At 39.8% G+C, this 18,759-nt stretch overlaps 1 protein-coding gene across 6 annotated transcripts in view; it reads right to left on the reverse strand.

Moving 5' to 3' along the window:
- The window catches only part of Pik3r3 (phosphoinositide-3-kinase regulatory subunit 3), a 63,607-nt gene that overhangs the window by 24,913 nt on the left and 19,935 nt on the right, over positions 1-18,759 (reverse strand). For all 6 annotated transcript variants that reach the window (XM_057783881.1, XM_057783882.1, XM_057783886.1 and 3 more), the window contains 2 exons: positions 14,149-14,257; positions 9,406-9,504 (listed from right to left, as the gene is read on the reverse strand). In XM_057783881.1, coding sequence (XP_057639864.1) covers positions 9,406-9,504; positions 14,149-14,257 — 208 coding nt within the window. The remainder of the gene's footprint in view (positions 1-9,405; positions 9,505-14,148; positions 14,258-18,759) is intronic.

Below are 18,759 nucleotides of genomic sequence, written 5' to 3' on the forward strand. Positions count from 1 at the left end.
GGTCCTGAGTTCAATTCCCAGCAACCACGTGGTGGCTCACAACCATCTGTAATGGTGTCTGGTGCTCTCTTCTGGCCTGCAGGCATACACACAGACAGAATATTGTATACATAATAAATAAATAAATAAATAAATAAATAAATAAATAAATATTAAAAAATAAAAACATAAAATTATTTCTTTTGGTTATTTTGTAAATTCTTTTTTTAAATTTGTCATGGAGAATAAAAACAGTCTCTTAGGGCAGCTCTATCCAAGCAGAAGCAGAAGTCAGCTCCATATAAAGAGAGCTATAAATGTCTGTCTCAGTATCACCAAAACACTCAAGGTTACTACAGATAGAATTTGATGCATAAGTAGCTCAGACCACCTTTATTGAGTCAAACCCAAATAATCCCTTAAAAGACCATTATTAAGAGTAAGTGAGGTAGCACATGCCTATAATGCTAATACTTTGAAGGAGGGTCACAAGCGTGAGGCTGCTATGTCTGGGCTACGAGGCAAGACCTTGCCCCATAAAAGAAAGCCAAAGAGAAGAAAATAAAATAAAGGGAAATAAGGAAGAAGATAAAAAGAATTTCTAACTAAAATTAAAATTCTAATCAAAATGGCAATGTTTTTTATAAGCCCCTGGAAGCATAATCTAAACTCTCATCAGGTTGATTCATTATATAACAGCAAAATACTGTGCTACTCCCATCCAATTTTCTAGTAGCACCATGAAATGCAGGAGAGGTTTTATGTTTCTTTATGCTATGCATTTATTATGTATGAAAGATTATACACTGGGATTTGCAAAAGACTAAACAAGATAGGTCTATGGGCTGGTTATATCTCAAATCACCCAAGGCTTAAGTCAGTATCTGATGGATGATAAACTATTCCTATAAAATGCACATTAAAAGGGCTACCTAATCATTTGTGATTACTATAGATATATACCCACACATATACTGAAAATAAATCCAGGATGGTCTCTATTAAATTTCATTCAAATCAGCTGGCTGAACATCTGCAGAGGGCATGGGGTCCCAATGCTCACAGAGAAGCACTAGGGAAACCAGGAATGTTAAACAAACAGGTATAACCTGTTTTCCACCCAGAAATCTGGGAATGGATGTTAATAACCTGGTGTGGTGGTTTGAATAAGAATGGCCCCCATAGGCTCACAGATTTGAATGCTTGCACCAGAGAGTGGCGCTATTTGAAAAGATTCAGAGGTGTGTCTTGTTAGAGGAAGTGTGTCACTGGAGTGAGCTGAGGTTTCAGAAGCCTCTGCCAAGACTCTGTCAACCCCAAAGCCTCTCTTTTCCTGCTGCCTACAGATTTAGATGTGGAACTCACAGCTCCTTCTCCAACAACAGCTCTGCCTGCATACTGCCATGCTCCCAACCATAATAATAGACTAAACCTCTCAAACTGTAAGCAAGCCCCAATTAAATGCTTTCTTTATAAGAGTTGCTATGGCCATAGTATCTCTTCACAGCAACAGAACACTGACTAAAACAACTGGTAATCTTTGCTATCTGTAGGGCCAGTCTTTTTTTTTTAAAGATGTATTTATGTATATGAGTGCTCTGTCTGAATGTTTGTCTGCACACCATAACAGGACATCAGATTCCATTCTAGATGGTTGTGAGTCACCGTGTGGTTGTTGGGAATTGAACTTAGGACCTCTGAAAAAGGTTCCAGTCTTCATAACTGCTGAGCCGTCTCTCCAGTCCCCTGTACAGTCTGTCTTAACCTGAATCCCCAGACTATATTTGTTTATCACAGACTCTTCGTAGATCTGAGAAGCATTTCGGAGAAGCATTGCTTCTCAGTCATAAAACCCGTCCTTATGGAAGACTCACATGTAATTTACAACAGCCTAAGTAACCTCTGCTATCTTAGGGCCAGGGCACTCCTGACTCCCACAGGCACTGTGTTTACCTCAGTTATTCTACCTAGCCCCTAATCTTGAGCACTGTTTCTAAATCAATGGACCCCATCGTTTGGAAGAGGCCATCTGTACTTTGTAAAGAGTTTTGATGTAAAGGCCAGGCAGTGGTGGTGCACACCTTTAATCCCAGCACTCGGGAGGCAAAGGCAGACGAATCTCTGTGAGTTTGAGGCCAGCCTGGTCTACAAAACTAGTTCCAGGACAGGCTCCAAAGCTACAGAGAAACCCTGTCTGGAAAACAACAACAACAACAAAAAGTTTCGATGTAAACGTGTCTTGAGCTTTACTGTACATGCAGAGCTGAGTCAATTATCATCAAGAAACTTTTTTTCCAAAATTGTGCTGTACTTCAATATGTCTAAATCGAACTGCCCAGGGTAAGACTCTTTAAGTTCGAACCAACACTGGCTACTAAGTCATGTTGACCCAAATTTCCTTCCTGCCTCACTCAGATGGTTTCTCTACTCTGCTGGCCCTGTTGTTTACAGACCCCACAAACATCTACTATGTACCAGGTTCTACACCAAGTGCTATGGACTCAATGACAAACAAGCCATATACAGCCCATACTCTCACAGAACTTAAAAGTCCGTATGTCTGCGGTTTGGGGAGGAGAGGGTTGCATTTTGATTTTTGAGTTGTGAGGATTTTTGTTGTTGTCGTTTGGGTTTTGGCTTTTTGAGACAGAGTTTTATACTGTCACCCAGGTTGGCTTGAAATGTGCTGTGTAGATAAAGTTGGCCTCAAATTTGTGGCAATCCTCTTCCCTTAGGCTAAAAATAGAAAATTAAAGAAGGATTACAGAGACAGCTCCTCAGGTATGGGTCCTTGCCACCAATGCTGACAACTTCAGCTCAATCCACAGAACCTACTTAGTAGAAGAAAAACAAAACAGCACCCATAAGTTGCCCTTTGACCTTCACAAGCACACTATAGCATACAGACAAACACACACACACACATATGCACACACAAAGAAATTTTAGAAAGTAAAAATACAAATAAAGTTCCAGGATACATAGTAACACCATCTTTAAAAAAACAAAGAAACAGGGCTGGAGATATGGTTCAGAGGGTAAGAGCATTGCCTGCTCTTCCAAAGGTCCTGAGTTCAATTCCCAGCAACCACATGGTGGCTCACAACCATCTGTAATGAGGTCTGGTGCCCTCTTCTGGCCTGCAGGCATACACACAGACAGAATATTGTATACATAATAAATAAATAAAATCTTTTTTTTTTTTTTGGTTTTTCGAGACAGGGTTTCTCTGTGGTTTTGGAGCCTGTCCTGGAACTAGCTCTTGTAGACCAGGCTGGTCTCGAACTCACAGAGATCCACCTGCCTCTGCCTCCCAAGTGCTGGGATTAAAGGCGTGTGCCACCACCGCCCGGCTAATAAATAAAATCTTTATAAAAAAAAAAAAGAAAAGAAAAGAAAATAGCATTTCAAAATAAAGTTTCCAAATAAAATTATCAACAGATCCAATAAGCATTGGGCCTAGCAAAGTAAAACCTTGAATGAAATCTAAAAAGGTTTTAACCAACAATAAGTTCATAAATCCAACTAAATGAACCACAGATAAGGCCGTGTTTGGTGGCACGTATCTTTGATCACAGCAGAGATGGGATTTCTGTGAATCTTAGGCCAGCCTGATCTACAGAGCAAGTTCTAGGACAGGTTCTAAAATTATAGAGTAACCCTGTACCAAAAACAAACAAACAAAAAAAAAAGTACTATATTCATGTATCACATTGTTTATGGTGGTCAGGAGACAATGCTCAGGATTAGTTCTTTCCTTCCACCCTGAGGTTCCCAGAACTGAACAAGTAATCAGGCTTGGCAGCAGACATCTTCCCCAGTAAGCGTCTCCCCAGCCACCTGCCCTCGTTGCAGCTGTTGCTTCTCTTTCTTCAAGACAGCTTCTCACTGTGCAGCTCCAGCGGGCCTGGGACTCTCTGTAGCCCAGGTTGGCCTTGAATTCAGAGATCCGCCTGCCTCTGCCTCACAAGTGCTGGGATTAAAGGTGTGTGTCACCAGTGCCTCTTCCTTCTTAATACATCATTCTCCCATGACTCTGATGATGTTACTCTATGCTTTTACTTTCTCAAACTATTCCTCTTCAGTCTGTTTTCTGGCTATATAATTATTCTCTTTTAAAAAAATTGTCAGGTGGGGAAGATATCTCAAAGGTTAAGAGCACTGGCTGCTCTTCCAGAGGTCCTGAGTTCAATTCCCAGCAGCCACATAGTGGTTCACAACCATCTATGGTGAGACCTGGTGACCTCTTCTGGCTTGCAGGCATACATAATAAATAAACTTGTAAATAATTGTCTCTAGCTTGTTTCCCTTCTAATTTCAAATCTCACCTTCACTGATTACTCTGTCTGACAATGAAGTCAACCACAGTATGGTCTTTGCATTTGTCAGAGTTATTGCATCTTCCCCCAAATTGCTGGGTTTGTTTTTTTGTTCCCTCCCCTGGGGACACCTATCTGGCTGGTGATTTTTAATCCTTCAGCTCTCAGGGATCATCACCTCAAAAGTCCTCCTTAAACTCCTTCCCGTATTCACCAGCACACCACGCTCCCCTGTGCAGCATTTCACAGGCTATGAAGTCATTTCACTTCTTTTTTTTAATGAGCTTATTTCGTCTTCCTAAGTTCACTCCCTTTCTCTCACCAAGAATAAAAACACAACAAGAGGACATATCATGTCGTCATTTTCTTTGCCTAGAAGAGTACTTGAACACTGTCAGCACTCGACAAATGTTAAGTGATTTGAATCTTCAATTCAATGCTGAATTCCTTTCACTTTTTAAAAGCCTCTTAAGTATATCTATTATCTTGTGGTTTTAAGACTGGGCCTCATATTGCCCAGGTTGGTCTCATACTCATTACGTAGCCAGGTCTGACCTTGAATTTAGGACCCTCATAGGATTCTGCTGAGGTTATAGGCATGCATCAGCACACCTGATCTCAAGAATCAAACTCAGGCAGGGTGGTGGTGCCACACTCGGAAGGCAGAGGCAGGCATATCTCTGTAAGTTCCAGGAAAGTCAGGGCTACACAGAGAAACCATCTTGAAAAACAAAAAATGCAAAATGAAAGAAAAAGAATAAAATTTGGGTCTCTTAAATGCTAGACAAGCACTCCTCAACTGAGCTACATCCCTAACCTGTTTCTTCTTTTAAAATATAGTCTTGCCACAACTTCTCTCCACTTACCTACAATATTAAATAGAAACTCCAAATTTTAAAATTCAAGGCTCTCTAAGCTCCCAAACCTTCTATCCCCTACTCGTCCTCTTAACAAACTTTCCATTGCCAGAATCCAAGCCAAATGGAGCTGCATCACACAAAAAATGGCTCCAACTTCTCACTCCACCTTCCCTTGCTGCTAGTGTTATCTACTTTTACAACACATATCCCTGATTCTACATATAAAATATCATTTCTTCCATACAGTCAGCTTTCAATATGCCCTTAACGGTAGATCTCTTTTCTTTCCCTGAAGCATGTTTTTTGAAATTCTATTACTTTAACTCTTGTTCAATATGGCTTTCTTGTTTCTTTCGCCTTCACCTGCCTAAGCGGTCCTTTAGGCAAGACTTGTCTTGCTAGTCTGTCAGCGCTGGAGAAGCAGCCAAGGGTCCTCATTTATATTAAGCAAGTACTCCACCACTAAGCTGTATAACCCATCTGATTTTTTTTTATTTGTATGGGTGTTTGCCTGAATGTATATCTGTGCACCATGTGTGCTCATACAAGCCAGAAGAGAACACCAGATACCCTGGAACTGGATTTACAGATGGTTGTGAGCTGCCATGTAGGTGATGAGAACTGAACTCAGGCTCTCTAGAACAGCCAGTGCTCTTAACTACTGAGCCATCTCTCCAGTCCCCCTACCCTTCACTTCTTATTTTGAGATAGTCTCAGTAAGTTACCCTGGTAAGGGTGAATTTATAATTCTGCCTTTGTTTCCTGGGTGGGAGTTAAAAGAGACAAAAGATTTAACTTGTTTGATGACCTGTATAATTAAGTATCACTGAGATTATTTATTAAACTGAATTAAGTCCATCATTTGTCTGCCTAGCAAAACCAATAAAGGGACAGTTCAAATGTCATTTCATCTGAGAAAGCTGCCCTGTTCTCTCATTTAATCTATCTTTTATCTAATATTTATTGAAAACCAACTATCTGACAATCTTTTCTAGATAGATAAAAACCTTAAAGCATTCTTGCCAATATCTATCAACTAATGAATAAATAATGAAAATATATGCACATACCAGAATATTATTGGAAATTTAATTCAAATCCATGCTGTAACATACATGAGCCTGAAAGACATTAAACTGAAGAATGATAAGACACAGAAGGATAAATCCTATATGATTTTATTTATGAGGAACTAAAATATTAAAATTTAGAGATAGAAAGTAGAACAATAGTTACAGGGGTTAAAAAGAAGGAGCTGGCATGGTGGCACACACATTTAGTCTGACTACTTGGGAGGCAGAGGCAGGCATATCTCTGTGAGTTCAAGAACAGCCTGTTCTACACAGCAAGTTCCAGTACAGCCATGGGTATATAGAGAGACCTTGTCTCCAAACAAACAAACAAGCCAAAGAAAAATAAAGAGAAAGATGGGGAAATTGGATGAATTCTAATGAAACAATTAAGATATAGGGTGTAATTGTTTCTCCTACTCCACAATTATACACTAGGATTATAAACTCCTCAGGGTAAAGTCATGTCTTAAGTCAATATTCCCAATCCTAGAAACAATACCCAATGCAAAGATAATCTTCTAAATTTAATTACTGTTCAAAATAGACTAAGCTATTCAAGGAATTCCTACATCTAAAGAAACCCATGTAAACTAGAAAATATTGAATATTCCTTTAATTTTTGAAAAATTATTTTATTATTACAGCTGGGTATAGTGGTGCATGCCTTTAATTCCAGCACTCAGGAGGCAAAGGCAAGCAGATCTCTGTAAGTTCAAGACCAGCCTGGTCTACAAAGCAAGTTCCAGAATGGCCAGAGAGTTAGAGAAATCCTGTCTCAAAAAACAAAACAAATTTTATTATTATATGTGTACAAGTGTTTTGCTTGTATGTATTTATGTATACCCCAGCATACCAGTACCCACCAAGGTCAGAAGAGGGTGCCAGATCCCCTGGGACTGGAACCTCAGATGGTTGATGTGAGCTGCCCATGGTCTTCTGCAACAGTGTCCCTAACCACCCAGACAACTCTCCAACCTAATTCCTTTTAATGTCAAATCCTAAAGGTGGTCCTAGACTAGGAGGCGCTTGTCTTTCTTTATTCCTGAAGAATACTGAAACTTCAGTTAAGTTATATAACTTTAAAAATTTATCCCATGTATGTATGTATGTATTGTGTCTGTGTGCATGTATGTGTGTGTGTGCGTGTGTGTGTGTTACTGAGTCTGTGGAGGTTAGAAAACAACTTGTAGTTGGAGGCGTCAGTTCTCTCCTCCCATGTATATCCTGGAGATCAAACTCAAGTCATCAGTGCCTTTACCTGCTGAACTAGCTTGCCAGTCCAGTTACATAACATTTATAGGCTTTACTTTTGTGCATAACACAAATAACTGTTATTTTTAGTTAGGTATGACTAGGAATCTGGGGATAGACTAGCATCTCAGTGAGATTAAACACATTTTCTAGCCCGGTGATGGTGGCACACGTCTTGAATTCCAGCACTTGGAAGACAAAAACAAGTGTATCTCCTTGTTTGAGGCCAGCCTGATCTACAGAGTGAGTTTCAGGGGAAAAAATTCTAGAGCCCTTTTTGGTAGCACATGCTACCATGTACTTGGGAGGCAGAGGCAGGTGGATCTCTGAGTTCAAGGCCAGCCTGATCTATGTACAGCAAGTTCCAGAACAGCCAGGGCTACACAGAGAAACCCTGCCTTGGGAAGAAAAAGAAAAAAAAGAAAATTCTAGGGGTCCAGTGAGATGGCTCAATAGGTAAAGGCGTTTACTGCACAAACCTGGTAGCATGGTCTGCTTTACAGAGAACTGACTCCACAGAGTTCTCCTCTGCCCACGTGGGTGCTGTGGGATGTGTGCCCATACCGGCACCTCACACACAACTCTAATCCTTTAATTCCAGTACAGGGAGGTCAAGGCCAGCTTTAGTCTACATAATGAGTTCCAGTGAAGCTAAAACCAGAGCTAAACAGTAAGACTTTGCCTCAATAAAGAAATAAGTAAATGACTGGGGATACAGTGGGAGAGGGAGCATGTTTGCCTGGGATATATGAAGCCTTTAATGAATGAGAAAATCACTAATATTACACAAACAAATAACTAAACTTTATTACAATTAGATGATTTTAATATTTTATTTTTATTTGAACTATGCATATGTTTATGGAGTTCAGAAGAGGGCATCAGATCTCTGAAGCTGCAGTTATAGGCAGGTGGACCACCTGACGTGGATGCAGAGAACCACAAAATCAGGTTCTCAAGAGCCATATCTGCTCTTAAATACTGAGCCATCTCTCCAGCCTGTAGGATTCGAAAGACTAAAAATAAATCTTGAAATATCTAACAAAGTTTCTCTTAACCTGCTTTTATTTGTTTGCTTGTTTTTTTCGAAACAGGTTTTCTCTGTGTAACAGTCCTAGCTATCCTAGAACTCACTTGGTAGACCTCGAACTCACAGAGATCCACCTGCCTCAGCCTCCCAAGTGCTGGGATTAAAGGCGTGTGCCACCACCGCCTGGATCTCTTAACCTGTTTTTAACAAATGTCCCATCTTTCTAAGCATAAAATTTCATATCACTACCATTTATAAAATACTAATATGTCCCCATGGAAGGCATAGCACAGGCTGAGGGCTGTTTTATTGCCTACATATCCTCATCTGTCAAAATTATGCTGAGTTCTACTCCCTAGAGTCCACATTAGAAAAAATAAAGTTTTCAGAGAGTTAGACTCATTAGTAACCTTGGGTTATACCCATGGCATTTACTTTATTAATGAAATAAGAGAATAAGATAACATATTTCTTATTCCAAAATATTTAGAAATTTTAGCCTGTTTATTTTATTGCTACATATATTTAAAATATATAGATAAAATAGGCATCATTTTATGTTTAGGATTTTAAAGTTAAAATGTTAGCTAAACTAAAAATTATATATCTAAGTTAAATAAAATATGGAAAATATATAAATATTTAATTTAGAAATTTTCGCCTGTTTATTTTATTGCTAAATATATTTAAAATATAAAAATAAAATAGGTATCATTTTATGTTTAAATATTTTATATACAGAAAAGGGATTTTAAAGTTAAAATGTTAGCTAAACTAAAATTATATATCTAAATTAAATAAAAAATATGGAAATAAATAAATATTTAAGTAAAATACAGAACTCTATACACTCATATTAGGAGGACAGCACCCAAAGGCAACAAGGCACTTACCTCAAAGTCAATGTATAGTCTCCCTGCATTTTTGTTGAGGCATCACGCACTAAGAAGGTACCATCTGGCATGTCCCGTAATTTGTCATTTACTTCTTCCCTGAAAAACAAAATTAAAGGAAACATTTGAAAAAGGAAAAAAAAATCTGGTTGTCTTTATATATTATTATCAAGATCAACTGGAAGGTTACAATACCCTCAAGTTCCAGTGCTCACCTAGGTCCTCCCCACGGAAGCAGTTTTTGTTTTTATCTTTGGTATTCTGTAATCTAGGGAAAGACAACTTGATGTTTAACTCCTTCAGATTTCAACTGTCTGTGCAGATCATGTTTCCAATACGCCTTCAGGGCTTTTTAGGCAGGTCTGTACATGAAGAGTTTCAAGAAAAGCCCACAGCTGTTTAAGAAGGGCATTATTTTAAGCAACAGTGGCAGCTGTGGCTGACATTCACAGCCTATCAACACCATGCCCTCTAATATGAATTAATGTTAACAAATTTCTTCTGCAGTTCAGGAATTTCAGGAACAGTATTCAGTGGAATGTAGGACATAAAAGATCCTTGAAAACCAGTAGAACTGTCTTTATAGTGTAGATGGCCTTTCTGCTGTGGAAGATTCCTTTAACTGTGGAAACGTGTGTTACATTTGTTTACTTGTATTTGTTTAATTATGAGGTGTGTTGCATTTGTTTCACCTTGCCTGCCCAAAGCACCTGATTGGTCTAATAAAAAGTTGAATGGCCAATAGCTGGGCAGAAGAGGGATAGGTGAAGCTGGCAGGCAGAGAGAATAAGTAGGAGGAGAAATCTAGGCTAGAGAAGGAGGAGAAGAGAATGAGAAGGCCAGAATCCAAGCAGCCACCAGACAGACAGACATGAGAAGCAGTAGAAGTAGATGTACAGAAAGGAAGAAAGGTAAAAAGCCCAGAGACAAAACAGAGATGAAGAGAAATAGGTTAAATTATAATAAGAGCCAGTGGGACAAGCATAAGATAAGGCTGAGGGGCTGGAGAGATGGCTCAGAGGTAAAGAGCACTGGCTGCTCTTCCAGAGGTCCTGAGTTCAATTCCCAGCAACCACATGGTGGCTCACAACCATCTGTACTGAGATCTGGCGCCCTGCTCTGGCGTGCGGGCATACATTGAGGCAGAATGTTGTATACATAATAAATAAATAAACAACAAAAAAAAAAAGATAAGGCTGAGCAGCCAGGCAGTGGTGGCACACTAGTTCCAGAACAGACTCCAAAGCTACAGACAAACCTTGTATCGAAAACAAAACAAAAAAATAAAACCACAAAAAGATAAGGCTGAGCATTCGTAACTATTAAGAGGTCTGCCGGGTGGTGGCGGTGCATGCCTTTAATCCTAGCACTGGGGAGGCAGAGGTAGGTGGATCTCTTTGAGTTCAAGGCTGGTCTACAGAGCAAGTTCCAGGCTCCAAAGCTGGAACTGGAGAAACCCTGTTTCGAAAAAAAAAAAAAAAAAAAAAATTATAATTACACACCAACATTAATTTGGGGGCTGGAGAGATGGCTCAGTGGTCAAGGGCACTCACCATTCTTCCAGAGGACCCAGTTCAATTCCCAGCACCCATATGGCAGCTCACAACTGTCTATTACTCCTAAGATCTGACAGCCTCATAAAGACATACATGCAGACAAAACACCATAGCACATAAAATTAAAAAATAAATTATTTTTTTTAAAGAAAGCAATTTCTGTGACATGATTTGGGAGCTGATTGGTGGCCTAAAAAAGAAAGCCTGTTGTACCTATAAGTTTTTAAAAATACACTCACTGTGTAATACTAAAAATTGGTCTACTGAATTTTAATATGAAATGTATTAAGTCCTTTTCAAAAGTTAAACACAAGAGTAACAAACTATCTAGCAATTCTACTTCTGAGTAAATATCCAAAATTATCAAAAACAAGAACTTAAGCAGATATTTATTTATAAATAATATTTATAACAGCATCATGTGCAACAGCACAAAAGCTAACGTGAATAACTACTGCCTACCAAATGTCCACAAGTCATCACATGTAGATGATGAGCAAATATGACATTTACAAGTATTGGGATAAATTTAGCCTTAAAAGTAAATGAAGGGCTGGAGAGATGGCTCAGAGGTTGAGAGCATTGCCTGCTCTTCCAAAGGTCCTGAGTTCAATTCCCAGCAACCACATGGTGGCTCACAACCATCTGTAATGGGGTCTGGTGCCCTCTTCTGGCCTGCAGGCATATAGATAGACAGAATATTGTATACAAAATAAATATTTTAAAAAAAAAAAAAAAAAAAAAAAAAAAAAAAAAAAAAAAAGTAAATGAAGCCGGGCGGTGGTGGCGCACGCCTTTAATCCCAGCACTCGGGAGGCAGAGGCAGGCGGATCTCTGTGAGTTCGAGACCAGCCTGGTCTACAAGAGTTAGTTCCAGGACAGGCTCCAAAAACCACAGAGAAACCCTGTCTCGAAAAAGCAAAAAAAAAAAAAAAAAAAAAAAAAAAAGTAAATGAAATGCTGACACATGAATAACTATGAAGATATCTGACATAAATGAACTCGGTCATAAATGTAGACTATTATTTAGTCCCACTACCTATAATAGTTGAATTCACAAAGACAAAGTAAAAGCATGGTTAGGAAGAGCTCAGGAAAAGAAGGGTGTTTTTGTTTTAGCAGGTAGAGTTTAAGTTAGAAAGATGCAAGTGTTGAGAAGACAGATGGTAATTATGTGGGTAACAGAGTGGATGTACGCAATACAATGAAAAGATACACTTAGGATGGTATAAGTAACAAAGAAACGGAATGGGCACCATTTGACTGGTGGTATAGTAAGGCACTATAGTATCAAACTGGAGCCTGCTTTGACAGTCAGAGTTGAAAAAAGAAAAAGGAAATATGCTAGATATTAGGTATTATAGTGCAAGCCTGTAAATGGCCACTCAGGAGGCTGAGGTGGGGAATTAAGTCAAAGTCACAGGGTCTACAGCGCATGCTCCTAGTCAGACTGAACTTACACAAAGAGACTCTGTCTCAAAAAAACCAACAACAAAACCATTAGAGAGACCCATTAAACTTTAATGAGAAAAAAATATAAATGAAAGATTAAATTAATTAATTTAATTAATATTAAAATTAAGAAAAAATACGCCAGGCAGTGGTGGCACATGTCTTTAATCCCAGCACTCGGGAGGCAGAGCAGGTGGATCTCTGAGTTCGAGGTCAGCCTGGTCTATAGAGTTAGTTCCAGGACAGGCTCCATAGCTACTGAGAAATGCTGTCTCAAAAAACCAAAAAAAGAAAAAGAAAAAGGAAAAAAATGTATGAGTATACATATATTCCCTCTCTGTATTCAAAATTACCCAAGTTTACATTTTATACAAAAAGCAGATCTGTCTTGGATGTCTATTTCAGAGAATAAGCTATATAAAGAAATGACAAAAAGAAGCTATGAACTTGAAAGTGAGCATGGAAGGGTGTATGGGAGTCTGGAGGGAGGGAAGGGAAGGGGAAATGAGGTAGTCTCAAAAATGAAAAGAAATAATTTTTAAAAAGCTGCTTCAAACCAGGTGTAGTGGTGTCCACCTCTAGTCCCAGCACCTGGGAGGCAGAGACAGGCAGATCTCTGCGTTTGAGAATAGTTTGGTCTACAGAGCAAGTTCCAGGACAGCCAGGGCTGCATAGCAGGACCTGTCTCAAAAAAATGAAAACAAAAAACAAGCACAAGTATTGCATCCCCCTGGACATTAGTGGCGCATGCCTTTAATCACAGCACTTGGGAGGCAGAGGTAGGCAGATCTCTGTGAGTTTGAGGCCAGCCTGGTCTATGAAGCCAATTTCAGGGCAGCCAGAACTGTTAAACAGAGAGAACCTGTCTTGAAAAATCAATCAATCAATCAATCAATCAATCAATCAAACAAACAAACAAAAACAAAACTGCATCAAAATCACCTAATGATGGGTATGGTGGAGCTTTCCCATAACCCTAGCGCTAAGAAGACTGGGGCAAGAGATCAAGTTTGAGATGGTCAATCAGGTCAGCACTGATTACAAAGCAAGACTCTGCCTCAAAGATTCTTGGGCTCCACCTCAACTGATGCCCATGAAAAAAATTTAGACCCCCTGCCTTAGAAATAACAAGGGAAAGGGGCCAAGCCAGGTGGTACAGGCTGAGCAGGACCCCAAATTCAAGGTCTGACTGGGCTACAAAGAGAAGTCAAGGAAGGCCAGGCGTGGTGACACATGGAGGCAGAGGTGGATCTCCTTGACTAACATGGAGTTTGGGCCAACCGGACTGCAGAATGAGAGCCTGCCTGTGTAGCTTCGTAGATCAGACTGGCACAGAGATCCGCCTACTTCTGCCTTCCGAGTACTGGGATTAAAGGTGTGTGCCACCATCGCCTAGCCCGAAAGGCTCTTTTTAAAAAAATGTGTGTGCTCATGTGCACGTGTGATATCATGTAATAATAGGTATGAGAAGGTCAAGGGACAATTTGTGGAGTCAGTTTTCTTCTTCCACCATGAGAATCCAGGGAATTGAACTCAGGTAATGAGGCTTGGCCACAAGCACCTTTAAACCTCTGAGCCATCTTACCAACCCCTAAATACACTTTTGGAGGGTTCTATACACAATTCTTAAAATGGTAATCTTTAAAAGAAAACCAGTAGAGCATTAAAATGCCTAACTACTAACTCTCAGAACCAATGAAAAACACCGCATTCAATTAGGTAGCATCTTAGTTACCTGGAAATGTCTCCCCAGTACCATTCTGCATCTTGAAGAGAAATGAAACTGTCCTTCGTTCCATTTGTAACTGCAGATGTCATTGGCTTCGGTGGCTTTGGTGGAAGAGCTAGAAGAGAAATGTACGTTATTTTGTATATGCCTACGATTCATTTTCTAATTTCCTCACCCAGGAACAGCTCCTTAACCAATATGCAATAAGATTCCAACAACTACCAGTCAACCCAGCTGTCATATTAATGTTAGCCAGGGGATTTCTGAAACACTATGAATAGTCGCCTGAAAAGTGAAGGTTTCTCCTCCTCATAAAATACCTTCTACTCCAGTTGGGCCGTGATGGCGCACACCTTTAATCCCAGCACTTAGGAGGCAGAGGCAGGCAGATCTCTGTGAGTTCAAGGCCAGCCTGATCTACAATAGCTAGTTCCAGGCCAGCTCCAAAACTACAAAGAAACCCTGTCTCGAAAAACCAAAAAGAAAAGAAAAATGAAAAGAAAAAGAAAATTCCATGAGACACTATTTTGTGGTAATTCTAACTAAAAAGACAGAGCAGCACATGAGTGAAGACAGGAGGAAGGCACAGCTAGGGATATAAGACAATGAGCTTCTTAAAGAACAGCTTGGCTTCCTCAAAAGCTAAGCAGACACCTGGTGGCTCAACAATTTTACATATTCAAGAAAAATGAAATATATCCACAGAAAAACCTGTATATAATGTTCATATCTGAACAACCTGTAATCACCAAAAGTGGAAATAACAAGCGTTTATATCAGGAGATGAGACAAGTTGTAATTTATATATTATTCAACAGGGAAAGTAATGAAGCAGTGATTACAGAATAGAGCATAGATGGGTTGAAACTTAAAAACTTAAACTTAAAAAGCTAATCGTGATCACATTATTGTTAGGTCCAAAGGGAAGTCCATTTCCCTGAATTCCAAAAGAAAGAAGGGGCCGTGTCTATCCGCATAGCAAAGCACACGCTGGCTTCCTGGCTCCCTCGGTGTTACAAGTCCTGTCACGTGCTTCAAGGTCCCTGCCGGCCTCCTAGCCCAGCTCACCTGCTCCCCTACTACAAACTCACTCCAGCTCAAGAGCTTTCCTCTCCCTGCTACCCATTCTCCTTATAACCCTGCTATTTCCGCCATGCTCCCTCTTCTTTTTTGACCTCCCCATCGTCCATTGCTGTCTCTCTCCTCCCCTTCTCTCTGCCCCCCCATACATCTGTTCCTGCTTCTCTCATGGCCAGGTCCAGTTTGCTAGTCATGTTCAATCTACTGTTTTTCTCTCTCTGCTCTGAACTCTTCTAGGTCCCTCTAGCTGTTCTCTCTTATATCTAAAATAAAAACCCTCCACTTAACCATGCCATAAAGTGTCATGTCGTCCGTTTATATATCTCATGCCAAGACACCCAGGAGGCATAAGCAGGTCCTTCCCAAGGGGCCCAGCCTCTCCTAACCGAACCAAACTGCTAATTTGGCTTTGGGTCATTTGTGTCGGCTATCTTCTGCCTCCCATCATATTGGACTCCAGACTTCAGAGTCTGCCTCTTCAACCACTTCCTCCCTCCAGCTGCCTAGGACTAAGGTTAAGTGTCGCCTGATCTTTGATAAAGAAGCAAAAACTATCAAATGGAAAAAAGAAAGTAAATTTAACAAGTGGTACTGGCATAACTGAATATCAACATGTAGAAGAATAAAAATAGACCCATATCTATCACCATGCACAAAACTCAAGTCCAGATGGATCAAAGGCTTCAACATAAAGCCAGCCACATTGAACCTTATAGGAGAGAAAGTGGGAAGTACACTTGAACGCATTGGCACAGGGAACCACTTCCTAAATATAACCCAGCAGCACAGACACAGAGAAACAATTAATAAATGGGACCTTCTGAAACGGAGAAGTTTCTGTAAAGCAAAGGACATGGTAAACAAGACAAAATGACAGCCTACAGAATGGGAAAAGATCTTCACTAACCCCACATCAGACAGAGGTCTGAGTTCCAAAATATACAAAGAACTCAAGAAATTGGACATCAAAAGAATACATAATCCAATAAAAAAAAATGGAGTACAGACCTAAACAGAGAACTCTCAACAGAAGAATCTAAAATGTCTGAAAGACATTTAAGGAAATGTTCAACATCCTTAGTCATCAGAGAAAAGCAAATCAAAACAACTCTGAGATTTCATCTTATATACCTGTAAGAATGGCCAAGATCAAAACACTGATGACAACTTATGCTGGAGAGGATGTGGGGAAAAGGGAACACTTCTGCATTGCTGGTGGGAATGCAAGCTGGTACAGCCCCTTTGGATGTCAGTGTGGCGATTTCTCAGAAAATTAGGAAACAACCTTCCTCAAGGCCCAATAATACCACTTTTGGGTATATATCTAAAGGATGCTCAATCGTGCCACAAGGACATATGCTCAGCTATGTTCATAGCAGCTTTGTTTGTCATAGCCAGAACCTGGAAACAACCTAAATGCCCCTCAATCGAAGAATGAATAAGGAAAATGTGGTACAGCTTGAATTTTGCAGAAAAATGGATGGAGCTAGAAAGCATTATTTTGAGTGAGGTAACCCAGATACAGAAAGACAATTATCACATGTACTCACTCATAGGTGTTTTTTGAACATAAAGCAAAGAAAACCAGCCCACAAACCACAATCCCAGAGAACTTAGACAACAATGCGGACACTAAGAGAGACTCACATAGATCTAATCTACATGGGAAGTAGAAAGTATAAAAAGACAAGATCTCCTGAGTAAATTGGAAGCATGGAGACAATGGGGGAGGGTTGAAAGTGGAGGGGAGAGGCAGGGAGAGGAGCAGAGAAAATGTAGAGCTCAATAAAAATCAATAAAAAAAATCGAAAAAAATTATATTTCATAGTTTTGATCTTCAACTTAGAAATAATTAATCTGAACTAATATGATTGCTTAATAATAAAGAATGAAAGGCAGAACAGTTGTAAAATGTCTGTAGTATTTGAATGAAACTGGCCTCCATAGGTTCATATACTTGAATTCTTGGCCCTCCAGTTGGCAGAACTACATGGGAAGAATAAAGAGTTGTGGCCTTGTTGGAAGAGGTGTGACACTGGGGTAGGTGTTGAAGTTTTAAAAGCTAACACTGTTCCCTTGTGCTCTTGCTCTATGTCCTGCTTGTAGATGGGACACAAGCTCTCAGCTAGTGCTCCAGTGTCAGGCCTGCTGCCTGCCTATTACCATGTCCCCACCATGAAAACCATGGACCTACCTTCTGAAACTGTAAGCCCAAATAAACTCTTTCTTCTGTAAGTTGCCTTGGACATAATGCTTTCACACCAACAGAAAAGTAACTAAGGCAATGTATTAATATTTTCAAAGAGCTTTATGCATAATATTAAAATCATGCATGAGTAAGAAGGGTTTTCACAGTTTTGGTTTTCACAAAGCAAACTAATGAATTTTTCTTAAATATTGTGTTTGCATGTGTGCCTGAGTGTATATGTGTACCACATGGGTGGTAAAGAAGCCTGTACAGGTTAGAAGAAATGCTGGATCCCTGGAACTGGAGTTAGAGATGGTTGTGAGCCACATGCTACTGCTGGAAACTGAACCAAATCCTCTGTAAAAGCAACAAGTGTCTTCAACTGTTAAGTCAGCTCTCCAGCCCCCCAAAACACTCAATTTTAATACAACATTATGAAAAGTTCCTCAATATAATTTTAGAGTCCATATTTCAACTAACCTTTAGGAAAACTATAATTTGGAAAGTTTTGTGTGGTATCAAGGAGAAATTTAATTAAATTAACCATTAAAATATAGTACTTTTTTGCAACTAGTTAGCTATCTGTATGAAGCTGTATGTTCTTCAAAGATTAAATAAAAGCCATGCATATAGGCACACACTACCCAGGACACTGAACTGAAGAAATAGGTTCATGAATTTGAGGCCATACGAGGATACACGAGACTTCTCAAATAATTGGGGTGCTGGAGTAATGGCTCAGTGGTTAAGAACACTGGCTGCTTTTCCAGAGGACCTGGTTTTGATTCCCAGCCCACACAGTAACTCACAACTCTCAGTTACTTCAGTTCCAGGGAATCCAATGCCCTCGTCTAGCCTCGTGGGCACAGGCACACAATGTGGTGCACAGACACACAGATAGGCAAAACACCTATACACATAAGCTAAATAATTTTTAAGTAAAAAAAGAAAAGAATGGGCCAGGTGGTGGTGGTACACACCTTGCATCCCAGCACTTGGATCTCTGTGAGCTCAAGGCCAGCCTGGTCTACACAGCAAGTTCCAGGACAGGCTCCAAAGCTACAGAGAAACCCTGTCTCAAAAAAACAAAAAAAGAGAAAAGAATGAAAACAAAACAACACAATAAAACAGGCTGAAAGAAGTACAAGGGCAGAAAAGATGGCCTAGTATCTTTTCTAAAGGAGATTGCAATGTCCCTTGATACTTCCCTTCCTTAGTTTCTCAAATTTGGTTTTTAAAAATTTCTTAGTTAGGCCTGGTGATGCAGGCCTGTAGTCCAGCATTTAACAGGCTTTAGCAAGAGAATTCAGAATTCCAGGCCTGGACTAGATAGTAAGAGCCTGTTTAAA

This window comes from Chionomys nivalis, chromosome 11, assembly GCF_950005125.1.
Source record: "Chionomys nivalis chromosome 11, mChiNiv1.1, whole genome shotgun sequence".
NCBI lineage: Eukaryota > Metazoa > Chordata > Mammalia > Rodentia > Cricetidae > Chionomys > Chionomys nivalis.